Source organism: Ictidomys tridecemlineatus, chromosome 6, assembly GCF_052094955.1.
Source record: "Ictidomys tridecemlineatus isolate mIctTri1 chromosome 6, mIctTri1.hap1, whole genome shotgun sequence".
In the NCBI taxonomy this organism is placed as follows: domain Eukaryota; kingdom Metazoa; phylum Chordata; class Mammalia; order Rodentia; family Sciuridae; genus Ictidomys; species Ictidomys tridecemlineatus.
In genome coordinates, this window is record NC_135482.1 from 182,483,910 (window position 1) to 182,504,292 (window position 20,383).

At 33.7% G+C, this 20,383-nt stretch overlaps 1 protein-coding gene across 4 annotated transcripts in view; it reads left to right on the plus strand.

Annotated features, from left to right (window-relative positions):
• Window positions 1-20,383, plus strand: part of Gpc5 (glypican 5) — a 1,280,165-nt gene that overhangs the window by 241,287 nt on the left and 1,018,495 nt on the right. For all 4 annotated transcript variants that reach the window (XM_078016202.1, XM_078016204.1, XM_078016203.1 and 1 more), the window contains exon 3: window positions 2,404-3,098. In XM_078016202.1, the coding sequence (XP_077872328.1) occupies window positions 2,404-3,098 (695 nt within the window). The remainder of the gene's footprint in view (window positions 1-2,403; window positions 3,099-20,383) is intronic.

Genomic DNA, 20,383 nt, shown 5'->3' on the forward strand with positions numbered 1-20,383 from the left:
TTTACTTTTGACTTCTAAAAATTTCACATTGGAGCATTATTTAGAATTAGCAAAAATCAGATAGAACCTTTGTATTGCCAGGGTAAGCAACATTCAAACTTTATTCCACTGAATATTTAACAGATATCTGTTAAATAAAGGGCACTTTAGAAGCCTAGTGGAAATCATGTAAGAGTGCATGTAAGAAAGAGACAGAGTACCTTTTAATTTGTCCTTTTTTATCTTAAAACTTAATTAATTTGCAAACAATGCTGTTTAACTGTTACTGGTAAACAAAATCATTTGTGATCTACCTTACAATTAATAGCCACACACAAGCAATTAAGGAAAATTAGCTTATATTATGGAGAAAATTATAGGTTTGGAAATTTTCCTTTAGCCAGGTGTGGTGGCACACTTCTGTAATCCCAATGGCTCAGGAGGCTGAGGCAGGAGGATTGGAAGTTCAAAATCAGCCTTAGTAAAAACAAGGTCAGTGAGACTCTGTGTCTAATAAAATATAGGGCTAGGGATGTGGCTTAGGGGTTGTGTGCCCCTGAGTTCAATCCCTCATACCCTCGTGCCCCCACCCCTGCAAAAAAAAGAAATTTTACTTTAGTTCAGACCACAACAGGTCAATCTGGTTTCCTCTTGTGGAAAGTACAAAGTATAGTGGCTGAGTTTGCAGCTGAGAAGCCAGAGGAAGGCTTGCTTACCTACGATATAAGAGCAGAGGACATTTGGCCACATTTGAAATTTTAGTGTTTCAAACACTAGCTGGATTGAAATAATCACCTGGGCTGCTTGTTAAATATATATTTCTGGACCAAAACAAACCTGCTGAGTTAGAATTCCCAAAGCAGAGGCCTGATAATCTGTATTTCCCCTACTGCAGCCTCATGATCAGGCCAACTGGGCAAACTTGATAGTAATGCTGTCTCACTTGGCAGAGATGCCAGTCAAAATTGAAGTCTTCAGTTACCATCTCGTTTTTATTGAGTTGCTAGTGTGTAGTCAGTGTGTAGTCGGTGTAGTGGGCACTAGAGATGCACAGATAACACATGAATCCTAACCATCTAGTTTATAGTGCTCTGTTAAAACAGTTGCTATAGCCTGTAAGAACTGTTGCCTTTGATTGCAGGGTAATATATATTGATACATCACCCTAAAGCCTGGAACCCAAAAAGAATCTATCTCCAGACAAAATAAGAACACATGAGATTGTTTTGTCATATATTTGTATTCTTCATAAAACTGTGTTTTTTAATATCTTGTTTTGGTGAGGATCATGTGGTATATTCATGATACAGCTACTTTATTAGCAGCTCTCCCTGAACTTCTGCTTTTTATTCTTTCATTTTATTTTTTACTGTTCTTCCATTTCCTTTTATAATATACTTAAACGAGATTTGCTTCCCAAATTATTTTGTGGTCTTTTACAGCCTCATAAAATAACTATGAGATTGGGGCTAAGGGAAATCATTTTATTGAATATATTCTTAATTAATTATGATTTGATACAGTCTAGTATCATTGCTTAGGCTAATTATAATATATAATTATTGGTATAGCCAATGCTTAATGCTATAATTTGAAACACTATTTTAACTTCCTGATTATTCTAATTTCCCATTTTTAGATTTTTTTTCTTTAATTTGTAGCTAAATTATTCTTTTTTTTTCCTCCTGTGGAGAAACTGATTTGAGAGCATCAGTTAAGTAAAAAAAGAAATTATCCCACAGTAAAGTCTTTGAAGATAAGATGATAAAAACAACAGACTATAACTAATAAGGGGTCACAATTATTTACTATCATCAAATAATGTCACTCATGGTTTTCCCACTGTTTAATGAGGTGTGATAATTTGCAGGTAGTCTAATAATGAAAGGTTTTACTTTTTAGTTTGAACATGTTAAAAGGTCTGAGGATTGTTAGGTTTTCCTTTGGAGTTTAGCCTCTCTTTGTACCAACTAGTGTGTAATCTACTAGCTTTCATTCTGGGAAAATAAAAGATGATGAAAGTACAGAAATATAGTGGGTGGGAATTCAAGTATTTAATGTTATCATCTTTTGTAAATAATGAACTCAGGTTATGAAACACACTTATTATTAGTGGGTTATGAATGACTGGAGGAAATAGTAAGAAACTACCTTTACATGTAACTTGTTTTTTAGTTCTGTACTTTTTATCAGACTTTGATTCTAGGAAACATGTCAGTATGAATCTTGTATGTTGCACGTAATGACCATAGTTGTCCAGCCATTATCCTTGGAAAATTAAAGTTGGTTTAGTAGATTGAGAATTATGGTAGATCCTTAAATTAGTTATGATACATTAAATTCATTTACTGTCTGGAGCAAAGGGATGAACAGTTTTAAAATGAATATTAAATCTTTTCATCTTTTACCTTTGCTGTGTTACAGAAACCCTTGAAACTCTCATCAGACAAGCAGAAAATTATACCAGTATACTTTTTTGCAACACCTACAGGAACATGGCCTTAGAGGCTGCTGCTGCAGTTCAGGAGTTCTTCACCGATGTAGGGCTCTACTTATTTGGTGTGGATGTTAATCCTGAAGAATTTGTAAATAGGTTTTTCGACAGTCTTTTTCCTCTGGTCTACAACCATCTCATTAATCCCAGTGTGACTGACAGCTCCTTGGAATACTCGGAATGCATCCGCATGGCCCGCCGGGATGTTAGTCCATTTGGTAATATTCCCAAAAGAGTAATGGGGCAGATGGGAAGATCTCTGCTGCCCAGCCGCACATTTCTGCAGGCCCTCAATCTGGGCATTGAAGTCATCAACACCACTGACCATCTTCATTTCTCCAAAGAGTGCAGCAGAGCCCTCCTAAGGATGCAGTACTGCCCTCATTGCCAGGGCCTGACTCTCAGTAAGCCCTGTATGGGGTACTGCCTCAATGTTGCCAGGGGCTGTCTTGCCCACATGGTAGAGCTTAATCCACATTGGCATGCATATATCCAGTCCTTGGAAGAGCTTTCAAATGCAATGCATGGAACCTATGATGTTGAACACGTGCTCCTGAACTTCCATTTGCTTGTAAATGATGCTGTGATTCAGGCTTACCTCAATGGACAAAAACTAGCAGAACAGGTAAGCAGTCAAGCCATGCCTCCTGTCTCATTTCTCAAACATTAACCAGAACATCATAAATTTAGTTGATTATTAGCATATCATTATGCAGTTTAAAACAATGGCAGTTTAATAAGTATATATTTTAGGAAATAGTAGGAGGATGCATGGTGTTGACATATTTGATTCAGTATATTATATTTTATATAATATCTCAAAATGTTGATTGGTAAAAGTACCACTTTTTTCCTAAGCATTAACAGCCTTATCAAAAGTTTAGTTTATTGAAGTGGCAAAAACTCAGGTTCTGAATTAAGAACAGCATAGATTTGAATCTGCAATCAGCAATAATTACCTTCATGAAATTAGGCAAATCTCTTATGCTTTTTGACCCTCAATCCTTATTTATAAATATGAAATAGTAATACATATTTTCTGAAATATTCCTCTTTGGAGATAAGTGTTTTCTTGGTATAGTATCTAATACTGAACAAATGGGTAGTTATTGTTAGAATTTCAGAGGTAGTCATCTATATTGTAGAAAACATCAGTTGTGTATCCATGAAAGTAAGACTTGATATCCATGTGTTCAAAGTGTTTCTTTAGAGCCTCTTCAGGATCTGTCAAAGTGATAGTGTGATGATTTTTTAAAATGTGGCAAATGTGGCATATATACTGTCATGCTGTTTTATTTCTAGTAGACTTGAGAATTTTTTGAAACAGAATCATCAGATCAAGGGATGTAAGAGTTTTCTCTTTCTCCCACATCCATAGAATCATATTCTTAAATATTCATAGTCTTCCTTAGTAATGGTTCTCACGTCCCATACAATAAAGAGGACATGTTGCTAGTGGTTCTCCTAAATCTTTTCCCCTAAAATGATATTATACTTCCTAGTACCAAGAAAAAAGTGTTTCCCTACCCTGGTACTGATTTAATGAATTAATAAACATTCTCATCATGAGCTCTATTTCTCTGTTCTTTTAATTTCTGATAGAAATTGGACTTGAAAAGCTTTGTGTTTAACTGCTTCCTTCCCTTGTTTTCCTAACTCTCAGGTCTGTAGGGCCTGCATGAGCCTACGTAAAACCTTTCTGCACATTAGAGCTGGCACCATCTAGGTGGATGCAGCAGGTGATGTGGTAGAGTGAGGTGGATTTCATATGCTCCCTACTCCATGAAGCTGGGTTACCCTATCCAATGAACAGGATTCCTAACTTCTTGTAATAGTCAGGTTGCTTTATCCTTTCTCATCACTTATGAAAATCAAACATTAGCCAGAACCTCTAGAAGGGATTTAAAATGGAGGTACAAATGAATCCTGAGATTTCAAGTATTTCCTAGTTAGGGGAAATAAGCATTTAAATGCAGGGAATAAAATGTCCATAATGGGATATCAAGTATCTTCACAAGGCAAAATAAGCATAAGAAATCTAAGTCCAGATCTGGATCATTAATTTGGGGTATGGCATTTAAAATTTTATGTCAGAGCATATTTATATATTTTATGTAAGATATATATCCTCTTTGTTATTTTGACCTTAGAAAGACTTTTTGAATTCTTAAAATCCGTAACATTAAAAATGATATCTTTTTCCTATTATAGAGGCTAAGTCACAAAAGACTGTAGTAGATAGGCATGTTTTCACATACTTTGTTTTCTTCCTATTTGTGATCTGGGTAAGCTACTAAAACTGTTGGAGCCTGTTTTGTCTTGTGAGAAAGGCTGGGAGGAAGTAGTGGTTTAAGTGGGGCCAGCCCTGCACAGATCATGATGAAGCAGTTTATTTTAGTATCTCAAAATATTAGAATCAAGTATGGGCTTTATAAATAAGTTTTGCACAGAATTTTTATCACTTGAAACTTTTTGGTGGATTTTCAAAGAGCACTCTTTTTTTTTTTTAAAGCAAATAGTCTGATTTCGTATAATAAATAGTCTGATGATTATCTTGAAAAACATCAATCATTACTAATAAATTGTAGATTCTTTTCTAAGTAAAACAACTGAGATCTTTTTTACTTATGTGGAAAGAAGAAGAAACTAACTATAAGTTCCTTGAAAATTGACTCATTAATATTTATTTCTGCCAACTTCAAAGTGATTTATAAGCTGTTTATCAAGCTTTGATAACCAGTTCACACATCAATGAATCTAACAAATTCAAAGTAAATTACGGAAGAGCCAGCAAATAATGACTTTCTCACATTCCCAAAGCAATCTGTGAGATCAACTACTTCCAAGTCTAGTTCTCAGTAAATACATATTTCCACTTTAAGAAATCCATAGAGGTAACCTGATATATCATATGTATGTTGGATGAATTTCAACTGGAAAAAAAATGTTCTCAGTTTCTTGAGAAAGTTGCATCTTATATTTGGAAAAATCTTCTAAGAAACAAAAGCCAATTTATGAGAGACTGTGTGTTAATTTTATAGTTATAATTTCATAGTCAGAAACTATTTAACTTTGTGTTCCCATGCACCAAGTACCTGTAAAAAAAAAAAAAAAAAAAAAAAAAAAAAAAAAAAAAAAAAAAAACTTTAGGGAAGGGAAAATTGATTTTGGTTCATTGTTTCAGATCGTGGTGGTCCGATTCCATTGCTCTGGACCCAAGTTGAGGCACAATATCATGATAAAGGGTGTGGTTTAAGAGTGCTGCTCCATTTGTGGTGAACAAGAAGCAGAGAGAGACAAAGAGAGGGAAGGGGAAAGGGGCCTCAGGGAAGAGACACCCTTCTAGGTCAGGTCACCAGTGATCCAGTTCTTCCAGCCATGCCTCACCTGCCTACTGTTACCCCCAATCTATTCAAAGTAGGATAGACTGATTAGTTACAGCTCTCACAGTCCAGTCATTAAACCTCCAAATATTCCTGCATTAGCACAGAGGCTTTTGGGGGACACCTTATATATAAATCTATAACAAAAACAATGTCAGAAAGAAGTAGGGATTAAAAGTACAGGTTATAAGTGTCAGCATGGATTTCACATCTCTCTGTACCACTTAGTAGCTGTGAGTTTGGCTATCTCAGTATTTAGTCTCTTAGCTTTGATTTCCTCTTTGGTTAAGAACACTTACATTATAGATTTCTTGTGAAAATAAAATGAGCTTTCATGTTCAGATCAGTTTCTCATGCATAATGTTTAAATCCTATAATTATTATTATACTCTTTATAAATGCTTTATTGATTTTTTGGTATTTTAAATGCTCTAAAATAAATATTCCTTTTTTAGGAGTACAGAGCTTGAAAGAAATATCAATGATATAGAGCTCAAAACATATCTGTATTTTTGAATGATCTGTTTAAGTGATTATAAGCAAATGATTGTAAAGATTTTTCTTGAATGAGAAAATACTGGAGTATTTAAAAATATTATTTTTTAACACACAGATCATTCTCTTGCTAATCATTTATTAATTTTATAAATATTTTTGAAATTCTACTTTTTATTAATTACATTTAGTATGATATTTGTTATAAGTTAGTAACTTATTAAAGGCACAGGAACACAGAATTGGTATTAATTTCAGTGTTTCAACATATTCTAAATGAAACAGATATTATGAGGAAACTACTAAATACTAAGTCTATATAATTTCAGAAAATCTATAGTGGGATAAGAAACATAATTTCTAAAAAGAAATATCTAACTCTATTTTTTGTTTAATTTATTTTTAATGTCTTTTACCTATGCAGTATTAGTAGACATTCAACTGGTTGCATCCAGATTACCTTAGAATCAGTTTCAGTATATGATTCACTTTAAAATAATCAATCTTGTCAAAATTGAGTGTAAGATAGATTGTGCACACTAATGAACTTTAATTAGCTGTTAAAAATTGAATATCTTATCATTTCCTCTATGTGTACAAACATTTATCTAATCTCTAAAAAGTATAGTAAATATTCTTGTGTTTTTATATAAAAATTAAATAAAAAATATACTTTAGATTAATTAGGGCACAGCATATATTTTATTTTCTGATTTCTACAATGTTGTATACACTTTCCTAAAATATCCCTGTGTGAGGGATTTTTTTCAAAAATTTTGCTTATGGGACAAATAAATTGGGGGAAAATAGTTGAAATCTCAGTTTCCAAAATAACCCAATTAAATGTAATACCATTGCAGTTTTAGATAGTTTAAGTTGGTTATCTTAAACATCATATTCTGTAATAAATGTCTCACTTGAACTTAACAATTATGGGTTTCTTTAATGACAATCAAAGTAGTGCAGTGTGGGGCTTTTGAGTAAAGAAGATGTAGCAGAGCCTATCTGTGTTTGCAGGCTGAGACATTTTCTCAATCATAAAGCTGGTAATCCATTCCCCCTAGTGAAATGATGCTCACTTATACACAAACATATGCAAAATATCACATATAATTGTAAGAAATTTACAGCTTATTCTGTGAGGCCACAGGCAGAGGTATAAGGACCCCTGGGTTAAAGAAAGGACAACTTTATTCTTAGTACGAAATAAACCAATAGTAGAGTTAGTTCTTTCCATCTTAGACTAGCATTTAATTTCAAAATTGAGTGTAAGGTGGATTGTGCACACTAATTAATGGCTGCAATTATTTTGAAATTTACATTGGATATATAGTATGTAGTGTGTTCTTTTGGCCATGCTATATATTGGAATACACACACATACACACACACACACACACACACAAACACATACAAATGCATATGCACATACATGAAGAGGCAGGATCAAAATGAACGATAAAAGTAGAATCTCTAGGATACTCCAGGATCTATGCTAAATAAAAAGCTGAGAAGATATTATTTATGAAACAAATTTTTAAGAGCTCTCATTTATGTATTTATTGAAGTATTTATTGAACTGCTATAAAGTAGAAGATGGTGATTCAAGGTTTTATGTCAGCTACCTCATGGATAATGTTTGTGGGTGGTTGGGCAGAACTCCATTGATATTTTCACATTATGTTGAAGATGTAATTTTTACCTTTGCTTATTTTTAAAAAAATTATGTGGTTGGTTGAAGTTCAATTTTTAATAACTACAGTTCTCTAATGAACTGGCCTTTCTGAGAAATGAGACTGGAACTAGACAAAAGAAAAGGGAAATGTATAAGAATTAAATTAGTAACAAGGGGGAGAAATATAAGCTTCTAGGGGAAGAGAGATCAGAATGAATCCAATTAAGGTGGGATGACCAAGAGAGAGAGAGAGAGAGAGAGAGAGAGAGAGAGAGAGAGAGAGAGAGAGAGAGAGAGAGAGAGAGAATTCTATAAGCTAACAAAGAAAAGGAAGATGAGAAATTCATCCATTACAACTCACCATTCTATACAGAGATCACCTCACAGGGTTTTCTCCCAGTAATTTCGGGACACTAAGTAGTGATAGGAATCTTTTCTCCATAAGTGGCCGTCTTAAGCATGTGGTGGTTTCTCTCTTCAATGCTAGACTAAATTTGTTTCTGTCCAGTATGGAATGAGGGTTTTTCTAATTAAAGATATGTCAGTCAGAGTAATTTTATTACACATTGATATTTTTTTATTCACACAAATATTATAGTATATTAACGTTATTCTATAATGTTTTTAGCCTCTGCTGGTTGTTTATTTTACTTTTTATTCCATGCCTGATTAGATATGAATTCTTTACCTTTTGAAGATTTGTCCTTAGCGCATGTGGATCACTGGGCTGTCAAGGTGGTGGTAGTTTGTGGATTCACATTAGCCCTTTGCCAGCCTCTTCTGAGGATGAAGTGATTGACAGTAGTGAAGGACAGTCAAAACAAGTCAAAACTTGTTTAGGAACACATTACAAAACAGGCTTGAATAATTTTTGAATAAATATATCATAGAACTTTGAAATTTTATATGATTAAATTTGAATTTTATCTTTCTGGAAAAGATTGTGGCATGATTTGGTAAGGATCAATACTGAAAATCATAATTCTTTATATCTAACTAATTTCCTTAAAGAAGAATTACTGTCTTGTGAATAGCTGAAGGTATATAAAGAAGAATCTGGATGAAGTTCTCCCAGAACAGTGTTCCACTATGTTTGTAGACAACTCCAGTTGTTTCCATCTTCTTTCCTATCTATACATCTCTATTTCAATCTAAAAGTGATAAAGGTAAAATAACCACTTAAAATTTTTCTCAATTTTTATATCAAGTATGCTTTGGTTGTTGTTAATTATTAAGGTTCCTCTGAACTGACAGAGCTCTTATTATTCAAGTATTATGAGCTTTTTGTCCCATAATATTGTTATTAAATAATAAGTATTTAATAAATACTCAGGGATGCTGTAGAATTTTTCTGAAATAGTATCTTCTTCAATTTTATAAGAATGTAGCTCTTCACATGCATCACTGATGTTTTCAACTGCTATGGAAATAGTCTCTGCTACATTTGTGGGTAAATTCTCTTTAAGATACTTCATAAAACTTGATGTGATTTTTTTTACAGTTTAAATTTGAACTTTTAAATTTTAAAATTATTTTTAATTGACAAAATTTTATATTTTAATGCATAATGTTGTGAAATGGTTATATTAAGCTAAGTTTTCCATTGCCTCACTTTATTTTTGGTAATGAGAACCTTTACAGTCTATTCTCTTACAGTGTTTGAGTTTGTATTATTATTAGTTATGGTCGCAATACTATGCAATAGATCTCCAGAGCTTATTCTTCCTGTTTAAATGGAACTTTGTATGCTTTGAACAACATTTTCTATTTCCCCTCTCCACATCCCCAACTCTGGAAGCATTATTCTGTTCTCTACCTCTATGGTTTCACTTTTTTAGAGTCTAAAAATAAATGAGATTTTTGTCCGATTGAGCAAAAAATTATTGTTTTACTTATGTGAAAAATAGTAATTATATAAATCTAACATTAGAAGAATATTTCAATGTAAATCATGTAACTAAAAAGTCTAAAGGTATAGATAACTAAAGGACTGACTTTATCTCGTTTCTGATAAATGTTATCAGAATTCTTCTTTCCTTCCCAATGAAGTTTTTGTCTACATGAGTTGTTTCTCAGGCAAGCTGTTCCCAAGATAGTAAGATAAGCCATTATATTACAAGGCTCATCCTCTTTTGGTTTAGCAAGAACAAACAAACTAACAAAAACAAACAAACAAACAAACAAAAAACTGAACCTATTTCCCATTGCTAAAATCTAGTGTAGTTCTATGGTAAGTTTCTGTGCAAATTTCGCAACTTTTTAGTAGGTTTTTGTTGTTGAATTACCATTGGAATATGGTGAGCTTTTAATTCATGTTATGTTTAAAATCACTTGATGTTATATGTGATAAGTAGCCCCACATTTGAAAATAGTTGGTAAGATGAAGATATAGGCTGAGGCCAATGAAGAGCAGAGACTGAATCGATTGGGCTGGAAACCAGAGCAAGTTTCTGATAACCTGGATGACATATTTGTGCCAGTAATCCTCTACTGCTGAGTTATAAGAGCAAGAGATAATTGAGAATTTATGTAAGAAAATTAAGGAATGTACTACACAAGACAAAGATGAAGTAGACAGAGATTGGCAGGCATCTTTGAGGATGCTCAAGAGAAACATGCAGAGATAAAGAAGCTGGTGTTTTAGTGCATTGAGCATCTGTTCTTATCTGGGGAAAACCAGCAACTTTACTAACAACTTCATTGCTAGTTCTTCGGTGAAGTTTCTAATGCCTCAAACTCACATGTGGTTTACTAATGCCAATTTACCAAATGTTGAAAGTTTTGTGTTGGCCATGAGAAGATCTCATAGTTATTAACTTGCTTTGGGTATTTTTGACCATATGAAGGGATCTCTAGAATTAAAAATCTATTGGTATTTTCTTGATATTGTTACATTTATGATGTTTAAGCTTAGACAAGCAAACTAACACTTTAGTTTTCTCAGAAAGTTTATTTCTATAATCCTACCTGTGCTAAAATTGTATAAGGTTAGTGCAAGTGATTTAAGCAGTACAAAACAAAAGTTTTTAAAAGTTGTGCTAATTTTTGAGGAAGTTTTTAATAACTGACCCCCTATTTATAGATTGCACATTAAATAGAATATCACACTAATGTGGCTAAAATTCAACATTCTACATATTATATGTGTTTGTTGTATACTATAATTAGCATCCCAAAGTGGGAAAATGCTTATAAGTTTAAAAGAAAATGTATATGATTTGCAAGCAGAAAAGGGAGAAGAGAAATTGGGAAGTTTTTAAAATAGTTTGAAAAAATTTAGATGGTGAGAGACCAATTTATTACATGAAATATATCAAATAGTAAGGGTTCTGTTATGCAGGAAACTTCACAGAACTGTTATTTATTTTGATTTTTAGCAGTTTGTTTGCTGTATATTGTTTTACTCTGGATGACCCTAGTTATTTACTCAAAGTTTTCTTATATCTAAAAACAAAAGAGAAAATATATTAAGTATATTCCTATGTTCTAGCTCTTTGCTCCATCTTTGGGCTTCTGCCTCTTCCTGCAGCCTATGTTGCATTCAAAGTAGACATTCTGGGGCCATATTCCCACCTTGGAGCCATGTGTGGGTTCAGTTGATCTTGTGTGTCAACCAAGAGTCTTAGAGTGTTCCCCAGAGGATGAATAAATGACAAAAACAAAAATGGAAAATAAGAAAGGAATGGTATAATTTATAATAATAAAGGATGCAACCCATAAAGAATATCAACTAGTTAGGAATGCACCAAATAGCAACAACATACATGTCACAATAAGTTAATAAAAACACCATAGAAATAAATACAAAAATTCAAGATAAAGGTTGCATGTGTCAGTCAGTGGTAGAGCAAGGGCAGGCTTAGCATGTGTAAGTCCCTGGGTTTAATACCACTCATGCACATGCAGAAAGACAGACAGACACACACACACACACACACACACACACACACGAAAGAAAGAACGAAATGAGAATACAACATAGTAGAAAACTGAAAAATATATAATTTCAAGATTATAATGGAATTACTGGAAATATTTGCTTTAAGTTCAGAAATAAGACATTTCTGTTATATATTAGTTAATGTTCCCATGGAAGCAGTGTTTAAAATAATTAGTCAATTCTTACCACTCTTCAAGGAAAGCAATAGGCAAAGGGTTCATTTAAATATACATTGTTCTTGGGCTGGAGTTGTGGCTCAGTGGTAGAGTGTTTGCCTCACACATGCAAGACCCTGGGTTCGGTCCTCAGCACTACATAAAAATAAATAAATGAAATAAAGGTATTGTGTCCAACTATAACTAAAATATTTAAAACAAACAAACAGACAAATAAAGAAAGAAATAAACATTCTTCAAGGAAGGTCTGCAAATGGCCAATAAGCATATGAAAAGTTGTTCCACATCAGTCTAGATACATGCAAGTCAAAACCATAATGAAACAATGAAATACCACTTCTCACTTCATAGGATGGCTATAATAAAAAATATAGGCACTAACAAATGTTGGTGAAGTTGTGGAGAAATTTTAGTACTCTTACACTTTCAGATTGCTGAGGGAATGTATAATGGTACAGCAACTTTGGAAAACAGCTTAGCATTTTCTTAAAATGTTAAATCTAGAATTAACATTTAACTCAGAAATTTCATGCAAGATTTTATATACAATATAATATATATGTCCACAGAAAGTATATACTGATTGATGATCATCATAACATTATTTATAAAAGTCAAAAATGGAAACTGAGCAAATGTTCATTGAATGATAAGCAGGTAAATGGAATATTTTACATTCATGGAATGAAAATTGGTTGGCAATAATAAAGGATGAAGTACTGATACATGCTACAGTATGATTAGACAGTGAAAAAATAAGTAAAAACAAACTTGGTGACTGTAGAATTTTAGAGTTTATTTGAGCTGACAACTCCAGACTGCAAATGGTTCAGGCTCTACTGAAGGGCATCAAGCAGAAAACTTTTATAAGGTTTTCATCACAGAAATAAGACAAAGAAATTACTTGATTGGTTAAAGTGAAAACATAGTCTTAGAAGTTAATTGGCCATTTCTGATTGGTAGGATTAAGTTTCTGTTTCCTAGGAGATGAAGTGTACTGAGCTGGGTTCCTGTTTTTTGGGGGTTTTTTTGCATAAAACCCCAGAAGGCTGGAGCCTCCTCAGTCCATTTGCCTCCCAATTAATTATTTTGAACACATCTTATGTTCAATCAGTCTAAAAGACCACATATTATATGATTCTAATAAAATGTAAAATCCACAGTAGCAAATCTGCTAAGACAGAAAGTAGTTCAGTGGTTCCCAAGGGCGGGGGGTACAGGGGACTGGGGAATGACTACTAATATACTGTGAGTTATTTTGGGTGGTGGTAGAAATATTGTAAAATAAGATGTGGTTTTAGTAAAATACACATAAAACAGTAGAGTTACAAAAATTTTGCAATGTATAATTTTGAAAATTGATTCTTAGTGTCGGAAAACCAGTCTATTCCAGTGAATAATTTCTAGCTGTGGGTTCATTCTTTTGTTCTTTTTGTTGGCACACTTTCTTGAGGCTTTGGGAACTCTAGAGGAACAATGTATCTTTTCATTTGTCACCCACAATGACACATTAAATATATTTTTTGATACATTTTGACTTGAATGTTACAAGGTCGTTCAGAGAAAAAAAAATCTTCATATATTAAAACGTTTGTTTTCCCCACAGATGGTAAACTTTCAGACCTTGGAAAACCTTTTTTATCATTTAAAAACGTTGGAGGGTCAGATAAATTAAATGGGAGGAGGATCTCATTCGTTCAGTCAAGCATTCAACTGATAAGCATTGAGTGCTTTCCATGTAGGAGGCACAACTAGACATTGGGTGCATGCCCACTGGGCATGCTGTTGCACTGTTGGAACTTAAAATAGGCTAACTCACTTTTTAATGACCTCTTTAGCACTTCTAGTGTATTCTCTGCACAGAAGTCCAAATAGTCTTTCCAAAATACAAAATAGATGGTGCCTAAAGTCTTTCAACGGCTTCCTTGGACCACAGAATAAAATCTAAAAGCTTTATACTGATCTTTAGTGATCTGTACAACCTGGATGCTAGACCACTTTACCCTCAGCTAATGATCCCTCACTGTAACCAGGCTGGAGTGCCATCGTCTCTCTTGAATCTTGTTGTTCCTCTGATTAAAACAGTCTTATCCTTGACTTTCTCCTTGAAAACTTTATCTAATCTAATGCTACTCCTTATTTTTTTTTATCTCACCTTAGGTATAAATAGCTATAGGAAGTTTCCTTGATTTTAGAAGCAAAGCATAGGTAACTTTATAATATATAATCATAGTATATAAACAGATATATTTATAGCACTGTATCTTCTGTAGAATTTTGCTTGCATCAGCTATGCATTATTTGTTTACATTTTGTATTGAATTTTAGGTGCCAGAAGAGCAAAGTTCATTACTTGTACTTATCACTGATCTCTACAGTCTAAGTCTTGACATATGGGTTTTACAATTAATATCTATTAATCAACTGAATAAATCTGACCTTTATCATGTATTACCTAAACTAGGAGAACTGACTCCAAATTGATCTGTTGCCTCCATCTTGGCCTTCATGAAAGAATCCAAATTCAGCATGGTACAGAAGTCCTCTGTGTGGGGATACTGGCCCTATTCATCTGTCTGGCTCATTCTAAGTCTCCTGACTAGCCCTCTTTTCTTATGAGTTCCTATCAAAATACATGTAGTCCTTTACCCATTCCACTACCCCATGTTGTGCTGAATATTCTCCTACCAGGTCTACCTTACCAGTGAAGCTGGGAAATTGTCCAGATAATTCAATGAGTCTTCTTAATCTTTTTGTCCCCAGTACTCATTAAAGTGTCTGGCAATATTCGTTGATCTGAAATGACCTCAAACTCAACAGTAGAAGCTTTTTGATTTAATGCACTGAATTAGATTTAATTTGTCATTTACAGTTTTTCACTGAAACTTAAATTACTAACATTTCATATCTTCCCCGAGAGCACAGCAAGACAACTGTGATAATCTATGATTCTTTTAATGAATGCACAAAATATTTCCATTTAAATTTTTATACAGACACTTTGGCATTATTAATATTGTATCTGCATTTATCTTAAGTCCAATCAAAAATCCTATTTATCAAATTAGCTTATTGAAACTAAGGACAAGAGAAAAATAATGAACAAAGAAAATCATGATAGAGGTTCTTATAATTTGCCATAAATAGTTCTTGGAGTGGTCCTACAGCAAGCCTTCGAGCTTCTAGTTCTCAGCCCAGGAATGCAAATGTCAAGTGTTTGGACTTTTCCATCTCACTTCTGGCTTCCAGGGCAACCAGAGCTGTCCAGGATGCTGGAGGAGCACAGTCTCCACTGACAACCTAAATGCTCTTTAGATTCTACAAGCCTATTTCTGATTCACAGAATCCCAAAGGTTCATCTGAGGAATTCTTAAAGTTACTTTGTGCAATTCTCTAGTGTTCATTTAGATTAGTAGGTATTCTTTGAATAAAGTGTTACCTGGTCTTCAGTTTGAGGGAAACTCTGTATAATTCCCATTTCCTAGAAAAATATTGCAGGTTGTCTTATGCAAATTATGTGTCAAAACCTCTAATAATTTTTGCCTAGATGTCTATTAACTATAGTAAATAGAATGTTTTCCATTCCTATTTAACCAAGAAAACCATTTGGGTCTGGACACCTTATGGACATTTTGCTAAAAACACTTTGGGAAATGCTGCTCAGAGGTATGTTTCACGATTTCTGAAGTGGTAATTCTCCTAACCAAGCTTTATTTGGGGACATTGTGTACAGGCAAATTACTTTCGGGGGACATGAAAGGTAAAGTAATGTGGCATTTGTCCAGGTAGCTTCAAGTTTAGCTAGAGTATCGCAACTGTGATCCTCCTCAAATTGGTCCCCAACATCAGGGAAAGGATATATTACTTTAAACGTTACCATGGGCTCTGGGAATACAGTTGAGAAATGGGTTTTCTTTGAAAAACACATGTGCATTTGGTTAAATTAGATTTTTCCCAGGTGAAGCAATGTGAAATCAGAACTCAACAGTCTAATGCCTTTTAAAAGATGGTCTTTTTCCATAGAGAAATATGACTCCACACAGCTGAGATAAATATATTTGTCTGAATGATATTTTTCTAACCACTTTACTTAATTTTTTACCCATATAAACTGAGTTTTAATATTCACAAGGACCATTAGGATAAATTCTCTAGCTAACAGATAATCTGATTCCCACACCTCCTTGCCAACATTTGATAGTATCAGTCTTTAAAATTTTTCCTATTTGAATGGAGATTGTACTTTGAAATTCACAAATGAATATCAAGTTTTAGTCAGCTTTTCTGTTTGTTGTCTTCATATTTTTTCTGTTACTTATGTATCATATTCTTTTTCATTTATTTTTCTAACTAGATTATTTGTCTTTGTTTTTCTAATATTCTGAAAAATAAGTGTTTGTCTATTAAATATGTTGACATTATTTTCCCAGGCAGCAGTGACTCTTTTCACTACCTTTCTAATTTCAATTTCAGGACACGTGACTATCATATTGAATGATAATTATGGGTCAGTAGATACAATAAATAAAGGTAGAAAAACTTTAAAAATTTCTGTAAATAGCAAGACACAATATAATTCTTTGAGAACTGAAAGGGAAGAGAGTATTTAAATTGTTCTCTGAATTGTCATTTGACTATATCCAAGAAATGAGGCAGTTGAGAAGAAAACTTAACAATTCATTTAAATAAATGTGTATTAGCTATGTTGGGGGTATGTTTATATCTGAAAACTGAAAAAAATACAACCAAAGAAAATATTTCCTCTTCTGCACTCCAGACTGCTATAGACAAATCCTACTGGGGATGCACATAACAAATGTTTGCAAGATTGATAAATAACCTCAAGTTGAGAGATCAAGGGCAGCTTAATTTCACAGATGATATTTTAACTGAACCTTGAAAAATGGTAATATTTAGGAAGATAGAAAGGAGGAAAAGGACAGAGATGGAAAAGTACAGGGAAACTCTGGAGACCATAAGTAACATGATATAGCTGAAACATAGGTTGTTTAAAGTGGAGTGCTGGGAAATTTGGAGGTTCAGCTGTAAATTGACATGAAATACTTTGCTTTGTACTCATTAGCACATGGGAGGAATCACCAAAGGCTTTGTAGTAGAGAAGCATGATCAGAATTGTACTTTAGAAAGATTAATCTGGGAGCCTGGAGAGGACCAGAGCTGGACAGTGATAGGAAGAAAATCTACAAGGAAGCTCTTGCATCTGCAGGAAAGAGCCAGGGAGCTCCACTCTTAGTGATAAAAATTATGGTGCAGGGGAGGGGAAGTGGAAATGCAGGACACTTGCTCAGAGGTGACAGCCTTTGCTGCTGTCATTTCAAAAGCATCTTCATGGTTTTTCAGCTTTTAAAACATGGCAAAATTGGTCCATATTGATTTATTCACCTTTTTCTTTTTATCTAATTATTATTATTTAAAATATTTGCCTTTTCAATTTAGAGGATTCTTACTCTGAGAAATGAAATGGTCAACTTCAATTTTGGTATCTTAGCTTTTAAGTTTCCTTTATTCTTAAATTTAATTACAAATTGCTTTTCTTTCTTCTTCTGTGGCTTCTCACTACCTTAATGTTGAGGTGGTACAGGTGGTTGGTCTCTTCTCTTTGTGACAGAACCTCATAGTTGGTGGAATTTTGTATTGTCTGACTTAAAATGTTACAAAATCCAATTACCACTCGAGGAAAAAAGTATTCTTTTTACCCTCCTGAAATCAATAATTGCAAAATGTAATTGAATCAAGCCTTACTTAACCAAAATGATACCCACTGTTCAGAGTCCTGTCCCATCTCTAACCCCCTTCAGATAGGATAGGATTCCTTTTTTTACTTTTCACATCGATTCAAGGTTTGCCTAAAATCTTTCTTGGTGGACTGGTTCAGAGATTTTATAGGGTTTCCTATGTAACTTATACTTACAGTATTCATCTGTTATATATATTGTACTGAATTCAACTTAATGAATTTATCAACTTGTGTCATACGTGGAAATCCTACTTCTTTTCTTCTTCTTCTTCTTCTCCCTTTTTTTTTTTTGATACTGTGGATTGAACTCAGGAACACTTGACCACTGAGCCACATGCCTGCCCTATTTTGTATTTTATTTGGAGATAGGGTTTTACTGAGTTGCTTAGTGCCTTATTTTTACTGAGGCTGGCTTTGAACTTGAGATCCTCCTGCCTCAGCCTCCTGACCAACTGGGATTACAGGTGTGTGCCACTGCGCCTGGCCTACTCTCCTTCTTAAAGACAAGAAATTATACACTTGACAACATACATTCTGGGTCTGGTTCTAGTTTTTAGTGCCATTGTCAATGATCCTTCACATAGTTTAAAGAGAAAAAAGAAATACCTGCACTTTAAGTGTTTTTAAAAAATTTATGGACAAAATCCTCATGAATGCAATATGAATTAAGCATGCTTATTTTACAAATTTCAAAAGATGACAAATTTTACAAACAAATTGCTTGAAATCAGATAATGCCTCTTCTCCTGAAATCTGTGAATGCCAACTGCTCTTCCAGAATAAATCCATTATCTTATTTTCTGTTATAGTTTAGATGTGAGGCATCCCTTAAAATCTCCTCTGTTAATGCAGAAATGTTAAGAAATAAATTTATTGGATTGTGAGAACTGTAACTTAATCAGTTCATCTTCTTTTGAATGGCTGGGTTATAAGTGTGGGCAGTTAGGGCATGAATGGAGAAGGTGGGTCATTGTAGGCGTGCCTTGGAAGGGTGCATTTTTCCTGTAGCCCATTTCTTCTATCTCTGCTCCACGACCCTGGTGTGATCTAGGCTTCTTTCCTCTGCTGGGCCCTTCTACCATGATGTACTGCCTCAGCTTCGGCTCAGAATAATGTACTGGACCATCTATGAACTGAGTCCTCTGGAACTGTGAGCCTCAAATAAACTTTTGCTCCTCTCATCTGTTCTTGTCAGATGTTTTGGTCACAGCAACAAAAAAGCAAACTAAAACAATATCCCGATACTATCAGTTTACTGTCAGGATCCCAAACTTTTGGATTATCTAAGATGGTGAGTCCAACCTGTATGTCTGGCACTCTATTTCTAATCCTTATTTATGTTCACAAACCAGTTACCAATAAGTGAACTATCTCTGAAATCTGCAAATCAAATATTTCACATTATATTCATCATTTCTGACAATTTCCTCTGACTTACTCTTATATGTCTAATCTCAATTTTATCTTATGGAAATGTTCAATACACTTAGTTTCATATATCTTCTTATTATTATTTAATTTTTTATTTCTATTTTTTGCTTTCTCTGCTATGGAGAATCATTCTATGATATACTACTTCCAATATCTATAAATAATCTATAAATAATCACAGAAGGAAAATCAGCCTCAATTAAATTATTTGTTTAAATACATGTTTCCTTGACACGTACACACTATTAAAAATTTTGTCTCATTTTTCTAGAAGCCCCATAAATATATCTTCCTTCTTTTACTACCAAATTCCATGAATGATGGCATGATTTTTAATTTTTGCTTTGCTTTTTTATTTACTTTATCTCTTGTAGCCCACTGACTATGCTTTTACCCTTTCTCTCCACCAAAACTGTACTTTCCATAACTCATCAATGACTTTTTCCTCATGAGATCCAAGGATTAATTTCAATCATCACCTTATTTGAACTATCAGTAGACTTTAACATATTTAATCATTCTCTTAAAACAACAACCAAAAACCAAGCGCTGTTTGACTTTTGAAGTATCCCCATTCTGAGATTGCTCTTCCTGCTCCAAAATTTGCTTTTTAGACTCTTTACCACCTTCTCTTTGTCTTTCCATCTAAATGTTGGAATGCCCAGAAATCCATCTTATGCCTTCCTCCTCCATCTCTTCTCATCCTAACAACATGCTATTGATAGCCTTTTATTTCTCGTGTCTGACCTTTCCCTTGATTTGACAGTTTATATAACAGATTATACTGGACAGCTCTTGCTGTATAAATATTTCTAGGAAGTAAAAAATGTTCAGGAGAGATTTTTAATATCTCCCCAGATCCTCTCTTGCTTTAGTCTTCTCTATCTCATTTAATGGCACTTCCATTTGTCTAGTTGTTTCAGACAGAAGATACTATAAGTCAATTCTGGGGTCCATATTTCTTTTCTTGTTATTTTCAAGTTCTGCTTGCTATCTCTATCTTCAGAAGTCCTACTGTCTCTATCTTCAGAATGGATTAAATCTATAATCTT